The sequence below is a fragment of the Macrotis lagotis genome, chromosome X, assembly GCF_037893015.1.
Source record: "Macrotis lagotis isolate mMagLag1 chromosome X, bilby.v1.9.chrom.fasta, whole genome shotgun sequence".
NCBI lineage: Eukaryota > Metazoa > Chordata > Mammalia > Peramelemorphia > Peramelidae > Macrotis > Macrotis lagotis.
Window position 1 is genome coordinate 409,644,056 of NC_133666.1, and position 12,182 is coordinate 409,656,237.

Here is a 12,182-nt window from a genome sequence, read left to right on the forward strand (position 1 = left end):
TATTGTCAATCAAAGGTTATGAACAGTTTTGATGCCCCTGGGCATAGTTTCAGATTGCACAACAAGTTCACAAATTCACCAACAGTGCATTAGTGTTCCAATTTTTCCCATGTCTTCTACAACATTGATCATTTTAAATTTCTGCCATCTTAATCAATCTGATAGGTGTGAGGTTGTACCTGAGAATTATTTTAATTTCCTTTCCTCTAATTAACAATGATTTGGAGTGTTTTTTGATATGAATATAAATAATCTTAATTTCTTTACCTGAAAACTATTCATATCTTTGACCATTTACCAACTGCAGAATGATATAATCCAATAAATTTGATTGTTTCCTATATATTTTAGAAATGAGTACTTTAATTAGAAACATGGGGTATGAAAATTGTATCCCAGATGTCTGTATTCCTTCTAATCTTGGCTACATTGGTTTTATTAATGCAACAAATTTTAAAAATTTGATATAGTCAAAATTATCCATTTTGCAATTCATAATGTTCTCGATTTCTGTTTGGTCATAAACTTGTCCACTCTCCATAGATCTGATAGAGTATTTCTTATTCTCTTAATTGGCCTAGTATCATCCTTTGTGTCTAAATTGTGTAGCCATTTCACCCTTATTTTGGTATGGGGTGTGAGATATGGGTCTATGTCTAGTTTTTGCCATACTATTTTCCAGTTTTCCACCAGTTTTTGTCAAATAGTGATTTCTTATCCCAGAAGCTACTGTCTTTGGGTTTGTCAAGCAGTAACTATAGTCACTTACTACTGATTCTTTTGTATCTATTCTAATTCACTGGTCCATTACTCTCTTTCTTAACCAGGACTGTGGAGTTTTGATGACTGCTCTTCTACAAGATAGTTTTAGAAGGCCACCTTCATTTGCAGTTTTTCCTCAAATCCCTTGAAATGCTTGATGTTTTGGAGGTCCAGATGAATTTTGTTACTATTTTTTCTAGCTCTCTAAAATAGTTTTTTTGGTAGTTTGACTGGTATGACATTGAATAGGTAATTTAATTTGGGTAGAATTGGTATTTTTATTATATAAGCTTGGTCTGACCATGAGCACTTGACATCTTTCCAATTGTTTAGATCTGACTTTATTTGTGTGAAACATATTTTGTAATTTTGTAGTTTCTGGGTTTGTCTTGGCAGGTAGATTCCCAATTATTTAATGTTGTCAACAATTACATAAAATGAAATTTCTCTTTTGATCTCTTGTTCTTGGGTTTTATAGTTCAATATATAGAGAAAAACTGATTATTTATGTGTAGTTATTTTATTTTCTGCTATTTTGTTGAAGTTGTAAATTGCTTCAAGTAACTTTTAAGATGATTGTCTAAGGGGCAGCTGGGGGGGGCATAGTGCATAAAGCACTAGCCCTGAAGTGAATTTGAACCTGGGTTCAAATCGGTCTCAGACACTTAATAATTACCTAGCTGTGTGGCCTTGGGCAAGCCACTTAACCCCATTTGCCTTACAAAAGGATGATTGTCTAGTATAGTTGATTTCTAATTATCCTATCTACCTGGTATGAATCCTACCTGATCATGGTGTATTATGCTAGTAATAACTTGTTGTACTCTCTGTACTAAAAATATTATGTATAATTTTTGCATCAATGTTCATTAGGGAGATTGGCCTATACTTTTCTTTGCATACTCTGGCTTTCTGGTTTAGCACCATATTAGTGTCATTAAAGGAATTTGGCAATGCTCTTTCTATTTTTTTAAAATAGTCTATAAAGAATTGGAATTAATAGTTCCTTAAATATTGGTAGAATTCCCTTGTAAATCCATCTGGGTATGGAGATTTTTTTCTTTCAGAGTTTGCTGATGATTTTTTTTTTCAATTTCTTTTTTTCTAAAATGGGATTATTTAAGTAATATATTTCCTCTTCTGAATTGCTTAGATTTTTGTAAATATTCATTCATTTCACTAAGATTTCATTTGTTGCAAACTGTTGCACAAAATATCTCTGAATTATTACTTTAATTTCCTTCTCATTTGTGATACCAGTAATTTGTTAATTTTTCTTTCTTTTTTTTTAAAAATCAATTTATCTAAAGGATTATTTAGTTTTTGGGGGGTCATTTCATTGGGTTTTTTTAGTTTTTACTATTTTAATGGTTTTCATTTAATTTTATTAATCTTTTCTTTGATTTTTAGAATTCTTAATTTGATACTGAATTGGGGATTTTAAAATTTGTTCTTTTTCTAGGTTTTTTTTGGTCACCTACCCAATCCATTGATCTTATCTTTCTCTATTTTATTCATATAAGCATTTATAGATATAATATTTCTCTTAAAAGCTGTTTTGGCTGCATCCTATTAATTTTGGTATGATGTCACATTATTGCCATATTCTTGGATGAAATTGTTGATATTTCTAAGATTTGTTGTTTGATCCACTCGTTTTTTAAAATTAGGTTATTTAGTTTCAAATCAATTTTGCTTTATCTTTCCATGAACTTTCTTACATTTTTATTGCATCATGATCTGAAAAAGAATGCTTTTAATATTTCTTTTTGCATTTGATTGTGAGGTTCTTATGCCCTAGTACATGGTGAATTTTGCTATAGCTGCAATTTACTACAGAGAAAAAAAGCATATCCCTTTCTATCCTCATTCAATTATCTCTAGAAGACTATCACATCTAACTTTTTAAACATTTTATATTCACCTTAACTTCTTTCTTATTTATTTGTGGTTAGATGTTTCTAATTCTGAGAGAAGGAAGTTGAGGTCTCCCCTCTATTTTAGTTTTGCTTTCTATGTTTTTATGTAATACATTTAGCTTCTCCTCTAATAATCTGGATACTATATTACCTGATGAATATATGTTTAATTATATTAGTTCATTGCCTATGGTGCCTTTAAGAAGATGTAGTTTCTTTCCTTATTCCATTGAAATAGAGATCTATTTTTGCTTTTGTTTTATCTAAGATGAGCATTGATACCCCTCATTTTTTCCTTCTGATGAAGCATAATATAATTTGCTCCATTCTTTTCCCTTTGTACATTTACTCTGTGTGTGTATCTCTTTGATTCACAAGTGTTCATTGTAAACAAAATATTATAGGATTCTGGGTTTTTAATCCATTCTGCTATCTGCTTCTGTTTTATGGGAGAATTCATCCCATTCACATGTACAATTAAGATTATTTCTCTCTATGCTATCTCCCCTATCTATACTTTCTCTTTTTTAATTTTAACTTTAATTTTACTTTTACTTTTTCTTTTACATTCTTTTTCTTTCCCCTTTAGTCCATCTTCCTCTTTCTTTTGCTTTCTTCAATTCATTCTCTGTAGGGAAGGCTAGATTTTTTTTTAGGTTTTTGCAAGGCAAATGGGGTTAAGTGGCTTGCCCAAGGCCACTCAGCTAGGTAAGTATTAAGTGTCTGAGGCCAAATTTGAACTCAGGTACTCCTGACTCCAGGGCCAGTGCTCTACCTACTGTGCCACCTAGCCACCCCCCCCCCCAATCATAGACTTTTAAACCCAAATGAGAATGTACTTTATTTCCTCATTGGGTCAAATTTGTTGAAGGTAGGATTTATTCAATGTTCATTCACACTGTCCCTTCTTTCCCTCTGCTATATTAGGTCTTTGTGCTTCTTCATTGTGATATTATTTATCCTCCAATGTTTAGCCTTCTCCTAGTGTAATCCTTCTTTTCATGTCTTTATTGTTTTAACCCTGTCTTGTACACAACCTCTCTGTCAATATATAATCCTTTTATCTGTACTGATGGAAGTCCAGTTTTCAAAAGTTGATTAATTGATTGATTGATTTATAAGCAAATATTGCCTCATACTCATTTCAAACCCACTGCCTCTCACCAAGTATACTTTCCTCTTCTGTCCCATTAGAATATATATTTCTTAGTTCATAAATAACATTATATTATAATCAATTTATACCAAACCCTCTATTCAAGTACCTTCATAAAATCCTCATGAAAAAAGTATCATGTAAATCAAAATCACTTATGAGTCATTTATAGACTCTTCCTCAAACTACACTCCCTCTAACTTTAAAGTATCAAGTAAATCAAAATCACTTCATGATCTATTTATTTCCAGCCCCTCTAAGTACATTTTCTCCCTCTGTCCCTACAGTACTATAATTCTCATTATCTAAAGTACCTAGAAAGTATCTGGTACACTCCTTCCCTCTCTCCCTATAGGTATTCAACCCTCCTTAAACAAAATATCAAGTTTAACAAGATCACATCATTATTTATTTATGTGCATACCTTTTAAATACACTCCTTCCTCTGTCCCAGTAGAAATGTACCACCCATTAGCAAAAGCACTTCATGATTTATTTATACCCATACCCTCTAAATGCAATCCTTCCAATTATATTCAACCTTCATTAGTTAAAAATATTAGGTAAAGGTTCAACACTTTCTTGGTCACCTTACCCACACACTTTTTCTAAGTACATTTCTTTTAACTATCCTAAAAGAAATATAATTCTCAAGAATTAAAAGCTTTATCTTTTCTTGTAGGGATGTATTCAGTTTAATAATATTGATTAGCATTTTCTCCCCTTTTGTTACTTTTTAACACAGCTCTTGAGTCTTGTATTTGAAAATTGAATTTTCTATTCAATTCTGGTCTTTTTATCAGAAAATTTTGAAGGCCTCTATTTCATTGAAAAATAGATAATTTTCCCTGAAAGAATATGCTCAATTTTTCAGGTTTGTTGATTCTTGATTGTAATCCAAGTTTCTTTGTCCTCCAGATTATCATATTACAGGCCTTCTAATCCTTTATTGTTGAAGCTGAAAATCCTATGTAATTCTGATAGCAGTTCCTCAAAATTTAAATTTTTTGACTGCTTCCAATATTTTCTCCTTTAGTTGAGAATTTTGAAATTTGGTCACAATATTTCTTTGACTTTTTATTCTGCGATATCTTTTTTGAAGGTACTTATTGAATTCTTTCAAGGACTATTTTGTCTTTTTTGCTCTAGGATATCAGGGAAGTTTTCCATGATAATTCATGAAAGATATTTTCCAGGTTCATTTTTGATCAAGGTTTTCAGCTATACCATTAATTTGAAAATTATCTTTCCTGGATCTATTTTCCACATAGTTTGCTTTTCCTAAAAGTTACTTTACATTAGCTTTTATGTTTTTAATCTTTTGGTTCCATAGTCTCATAGAGATGTCAGTTTTCATTTGTTCAATTCTAATTTTTAGGATTTCCTTTTCTTCAGTTAGCATTTGTGCTTCCTTTTTGAGTTGATCAATTCCAGTATTTTACTTTTGGATGAGTAGCATTCCTTTTCCAGTTGATCAATTTTATTTTTTGATGATTTACATTCTTTTTCCATTTGGTTATTTTTACTACTAAAGGAGATGATTTTTTTCAGTCAATTTTTCATAATTCTTCCATATGGCTCTTTGTTTGTTTTCTCCAATTTTCTTCTTCCACTTTTTTTTGGTTTTTAAAATCCTTTTTAGAGACAAGAGGTTTTGGATTTGTCACTGCTTTTCTGAGATGGTATTTTTATCATCCCTATCAGAAAAAGTAGTTTTCTATGGTCAGTGTTCTTCTTGATTTTTCTGCTCATTTTCATTGTTTAACTCTGCTCCTGGGTACAGGGAATATAGTTCCAAATTTTTTTGTGCTGGGGTTGGCATCTGGTTCCTAGACTATCACTTGCCAAGGTGTTGCATATACACAGGTTTGCATCCACCTTTATGTCAAGACTTTGCCTATACAACTACAACAGTTTCTTCCCAAGTTGGTCCCATCTGTTACCTTGTGTTCCAGGGGTTATTGTCTTTCAATCTAGGCTTGGAACCTCATTGCTGGCCTGCTATCATGCTGGCTTGCTGAACTGAGACCTGTGCTATGCTGTGGTAAAAAGCCTCCTGCTAGCTTTCCTGTTCTCCTGCTTACCCTGAGCTATACTTTCCCTTTAAACAGAAATGACAGACCTTTACTAAAGATTCCTCCATGATATCTTCAGTTGAAAACTTATTTTGTCATTTTTTTTGCTGGTTCTGTAACTATAATGTCTATTTAAAGTTGTTTCAAGAAAACTCTGGAAGCTTCCTACAAATTGACTCTACCCTGGGAAGTTCCAAGAGCCTTCTTTCTTAAGAATTTTCACATTCTTCCCATATCATATTATTGAAATTGACATTTTAAAAGACAGTAATTGCCTCTTTATTAGCAAATTCAATGACCCTTCTTAGTTGTCAAGCTTACTGACTTTTTGGAAGTATTTACACATATGATCACCTCATTCTTTCTAGTAACTCACTATCATTTGATTTTTTTTAATATCATCTCCTAAATCTCTTCCTATCATCTTTCTAGTCCCTCTTTCTAATAGCTACCTTATATGTAGTGATTTAAGGTTTCCAAAGTATTGAATATATATTATCTCATTTTATCCTCACAACAACCCTGTGACATAGGTGCTATAATAACCCCATTTTATTAAGACAGACAGGGGTAACATAACTTGTCCAGAAATCACACAATTATTGAGTCTCTATGATGGAATTTGAATTCAGATATTTCTGACTCTAACTCAAAAATTAATTTACTATTCCCCCCCTACTGGTTCTCTCCTAGGTCTTATTTTTATTCCTTCTGTCTTCTCTCTCTCTTTCATTTTTGCCTCTCTTTTGGTACCTTTTCTATTCCCTTTCCCCCTTTTTCTGTTTCTTTTCTTTCTTTTCTCCTCTTCCCTTCTGTCTCTCTGTCTGTCTCCATCTCTCAAATCAAATCATAGAACTCTGACCAGCAGATCAAAGTTTCAGACTCTTTACTAGATCTCACTAGACATTCTGCTTCTCTATAAACTCCTTAGAAATTAACAAGCTTTTGGGGGCGGAGCCAAGATGGTGACAGAAGAGTCTCTCCTAGATATTCTCTCCATAATATTTCAAAAATCTTAAAATTATGATTCTAACTAAATTTTTGAGAGACAGAAGCCACAGAAAGATCCAGTGAGGCATTTCTCCAGACCTAGGAAACCTGAAAAATAGTGGAACAGCTCCATTCCATGGGGTTAGAGGGGAAGCCCACCAGAGTGAAGGAACTTCAGCCTCCCAGAGGCAGGCCCAGGGCTTCTGGGGGGCAGTTTCCTGACCTTCACCCCAGGGGAGCACTGCACACAACTTGGAGGATCAATGAGAGTGAGCTGTGAAGCCCAGGCCATCAGACTGGTTGTGGCTGGCAGTTGGGTCAGCACAGTAGCAGCAGCCATGGCCTCACAGATTCAGGAAACAGAAAAAGGTGTGGATACAGCAAGCAGGAACCTCCAGGCAATTGAAGCCCACCCAAAGGAAGGAGAGAATTCCAAGATTTATCCTCTATACGTGGAACAGGACATTGGGGCTCTGACCACATTCAGATCCTGATCACAGTCTAAGCCTCCCATAGAACAGCCCCCCCCCCCCCCCCACCTCAGGCCTGTGGCAGAGGGGTGAGCTTGTGGTCATTCACAGACCAGGAGGGAAGTCAGAGCTTCAAACACTGAGAGCTTTGTGGAGGGGGTTGTGTTCCAATAATACACAAAAGTTCAGAAAGCACCCCAAAACCAGGCACATGATGGAGAAATGAGTAAACAGAGAAAAAAGAGGAACACCATTGAGAAATTCATTGTCTACGATCCCAAGAAGGAGCAAAATACTCAATTTAAAGATGAGGAAGTACAAGCTCCTTCATCTAAAGACTTCAAGAAAAACAAAAGTTGGGCTCAGGCTATGATAGAGCTCAAAAAAGATATTGAAAATCAAGTAAGGGAGATAGAAGAAAAATTGGGAAAAGAAATGAGATGCAAGAAAAACAAGTCAGCAGCTTAGTCAAGGAGATTAAAAAAATGCTGTAGAAAATATGTTAAAAACCAGCCTAGGGCAAATCAATAGTTCAAAAAGTTATTGAGGAGAAGAATGCTTTAAAAAGCAAAATTGGGGGCAGCTAGGTGGCACAGTGGATAGAGCACCAGCCCTGGATTCAGGAGTACCTGAGTTCAAATCCGTCCTCAGACAATTAATAATTACCTAGCTGTGTGACCTTGGGCAAGTCACTTAACCCCATTTGCCTTGCAAAAACCTAAAAGAAAAAAGTAAAATTGGTCACATGGAAAAGGAGATAAGAAAGCTCTTTGAGGAAAACAAATCCTGCAGATAAAGAATGGAGTTAAAGGAAGCTGGTGACTTTATGAGAAGTCAAGACATAGTACTTCAACACCAAAAGAATGAAAAATTAGAAGAAAATGTGAAACATGTCATTGAAAAAAACAACTGATCTAGAAAACAAATTCAGGAAAGATAATTTAAAAATAATTGTGATAACTGAAAGTCATGATCAGGAAAAGAGCCTTGACTTCATTTTTAAAGAACTCCTACAGAAAAATTGCCCAGGGGCAGCTAGGTAGCATACTGGATAAAGCACCGGCCTTGGAGTCAGGAGTACCTGGGTTCAAATCTGGTCTCAGACACTTACCTAGCTATGTGGCCTTGGGCAAGCCACTTAACCCCATTTGCCTTGCAAAAAAAATTGCCCAGATATCTAGAAGCAGAGGAAAAATAAAAATTGAGAGAATCCACCAATCTGCCCCGGAAAGAGATCCAAAAAAATAAAAAAAAAACAAAGCCCGGAATATAATAGCCAAGTTTCAGAACTCCCAAGTCAAAGAAAAAATATTACAAGCTGTCAGAAGGACACAATTCAAATATCATGATGCTGCAGTTAGGATCAAACAGGACTTAGCAGCAACTACATTAAGGGCTTGTGGGGCTTGGAATATAATATTCCAGAAGGCAAAAGAGCTTGGAATGCAACTGAGAATCAACTACCCAGCAAAACTAAACATCCTCATCCAGGCGAAAAGATGGATTTTCAATGAAACGGGAATTTCAAATGTTCCTGTTGCAACAATCAGAGCTGAACAAAAAGTTTGATCTTCAAATACAGGACTCAGTTGAACCATAGAGAGTGGAGGAGAAAGGTAAAATATAACGGACTTAATGATAATGAACTACATGTATTCCTGCATAGAAAAATTATACTGATAATACTCATATGAAACCTCTCATTCAATAGAGCAGATAAAAGGAGCTTTTATAGATGAAGCACAGGAGAGAGGTGAATTTGAAGATATAATAAACTGTAAAAATGGAGTCAATGGATTAAAGGGACGTACTGGGAGTAAGAGAAAGGAGAGGTATAATAGTCTAAGATATTTCATACAAAAGATTTTTTTTATTTTATTGCAATGAGCTTTTGCAATGATATGGAAAGGGGAAAGGTAAGGGTGAATGAGGGAACCTTTACTCTCATCAGAAATGGCTCAGACATGAAACAGTATATCACTCAATAGGGTATAGACATCTAGAGAAAAAGGAGAGAAGGGGGAAAGGGAGAATGGGGTATGTGGACGATAAAGGTGATGGTAGTTCATAGAAGAGAATAGACCGATATAACACATTTTCTTTTTACTTCTTGCAAAGGGCTGGGATTGGGTGGCCTGCCCAGGACCACAGGGCCAGATCTCAGGGGTGGAATGTGGACTTGAGGCCTCCTGGCCCCAGGGCCAGTGATCAGTCCGCTGTATCACTCAGCTATCCTATAGCACATTTTAGAAGAGGGACAGAGTGAAAGGAGAGAGAAAATATAATATAAGGTAGTGGGGAAGTATGGATGTTGGGAATTACAATTACCAACAACAACAGTTGAAAAATACAGAAGTAACTTTTGTGATGGACTTATCATGAAGAATATGATCCACCCAAGACAGAGCTGATGGCATCAGAACAAAGACTAAAACACATTTTTTTCCTCTTTCTTTTGCTTTATTTCTATGAGGGTCTGTATATTTGGAGGTGGGAGGGAGTATTATGTTTACTCTTAAGCAAGAATATTTTACTAATGGGTAAAAAACATCACTTGTACAAAAATTTTTAAAAAAATAATAATAATAATAAAAAGAAATTAACAAGCTTTTCCCCAAATCCTTATTTCTATGAATTTTAAAGTCATTCATTATTGTAGCCTCAGTGTCATCTTGATTCTTTTTTTCTTCACCTCTCCCAATGAGTTTCCAAATCCTGTCCCTTCTTTTCTGTGATTTTCCTCCTGTTGAACTCTTCCTTTAATTCTTCCTATAACTGTACTCAGCCCAAGTCTTTAAGTCAATGCAATTTTGCTTGTCCTAATAGCTTTCTTAGTAGTTTTTCTCTCCTTGATCCAATCCATACAATTCATACTGCTACCAACACATTACATTCTTCATGTTAAGATTGGATCATGTAAGTCATCCATTATAAAAATCTGAATCCTTCAATCTGACTTCAAACATTTAACTAGCTATGTGACCCTGGGGCAAGTCACTTAACCCTATTTGCCTCAGCTTCCTCATCTGTCTAATGAAATAGAGAAGGAAAATGACAATCCACTCCAGTATCTCTGCCAAAAAATATCAGATAATAATGTACACATCAACAACATTATGAGATGAAGAAAATTGAGGGAAGCAGTTCTTCTCGGCAGTCCAGAGAGCTGTGACAACTGTATTTGACTGATTATGGACTATATTATCCTCAACCAGAGGAAAAAAAACAAAACAAAACACACAATAAACAAAAACCCACCCAAATCTGATGAACACTTTATAAAAATTATTTTTTATGTGTCTCTTTTCCTTAATCCTAATTCTTCATGCCAAAAATTACTGATTTGTAAACATGTTTAACAAAATATGTATGTAAAATGCTAACCTGGCTGTTCCCTACTGAGGGGAGGGGAGTGGGAAGGGAGGGTGGAGGGAAATTTTACAACTTGGAAATATGCATATGGATGACAATTAATAAATATAAAATAAAAAGGATTACATAAAGTAAGACAGGGTTACATAAAGTCTGAAATGACAGAATGAGCAAAATGAACAAAAGCAATCTCCTTCAATTTTTTTCCCTCCTAATGATTATTCTCTTTCATTTACTAAGCAAACTGACCAAACTAAATCTAGTTTCTATTTCTAGTACAATTTCCATTTCTAGTACAATTTTTCAATTCTAAGCATTGTTCTGGTATTTTATGCTTCTTGCAAGGTCATCTCTTTGTCAATTGAACAAGAATTTATAAGAGCAAACTGAATATGATGATGTTTATATTTGCAGCCATTGAACTGAATTATATCCGTTTTATATATAACATAACAGAAATGTAGATGTTATATCAAGGACTGGCACAAAGAACACAACAAAAAAAAAGAGTAAGCATATCAGAATCATGTTCAAATGATTGTTATGCACAGTTATTCAGAAGTTAATAGACAAGAAATTATATGAAATAGATTAACACATGCTATTTTTAATTCCATTTTAGTAGTATTTATTTGACTTGTCAGACTCTAGAACCAGAGTATTTAAATTAAGAAAAATGGTGGTTCAAAATTCCATAGCTTTTCATTGTTCACATAATTTCTTATTTCTAGTCTGACAAATACTTAATTTTCTCTTAGTAACATTATCCTCAAATAATATTTGTTTACTTTTCATTTTTTGCTGCCCTTCTGGAAAATGTTTTTATTATAAGGAAAAAGAAGTTTTTTCACTCAACTTTTATAGCAACATAAATTAATCGTTTTATGGTGTGTAAATCTATAAACTTAGGAGTTCATATAATGTGTGAGAGGCACCATGGGAGAAAAGTTCTGGATTTATAAATAAAGACCTAGATCCTAATCCTGCCATTTATACTTATTAATTAATTGACTATGATTTTAACTCTCTGAACCTCAAGCAACTCTAAACCTGCAAATAATGGATAAATTGCTTTATCTATAGGTAAGTGGGAGCCCTCAAATTAATAAAATCGCAGACGTTTGACATATTTATATAAAATTTTATGTATATGTATTCATCTATGGACTTTGTTTTAACAGATAGGAAAAAAATCAGTATTTCACTTTAATTTTAGTTTCCACATTAAGGGCAAATATAGAGACTATACTGTTTAACTAAATCTATGAACCTCAAAAAGCAATGTCACTCACTTTGTGGACATGTCATAGCTACTGAAAATAATGAACATATCATAAATTAAAATTACCTGTATATTCAAGAAGAGCCAGAAGTATTCTACTCTTCACCTCTATTTGGGAGAAAACACAATTAATTAGAATTATTTTGAACCATATAC

At 34.0% G+C, this 12,182-nt stretch overlaps 1 protein-coding gene across 1 annotated transcript in view; it reads right to left on the minus strand.

Moving 5' to 3' along the window:
• The window catches only part of PREX2 (phosphatidylinositol-3,4,5-trisphosphate dependent Rac exchange factor 2), a 401,699-nt gene that overhangs the window by 133,285 nt on the left and 256,232 nt on the right, over positions 1-12,182 (minus strand). Inside the window, exon 30 of the mRNA XM_074202053.1 lies at positions 12,093-12,134. Within this exon, the coding sequence (XP_074058154.1) occupies positions 12,093-12,134 (42 nt within the window). The remainder of the gene's footprint in view (positions 1-12,092; positions 12,135-12,182) is intronic.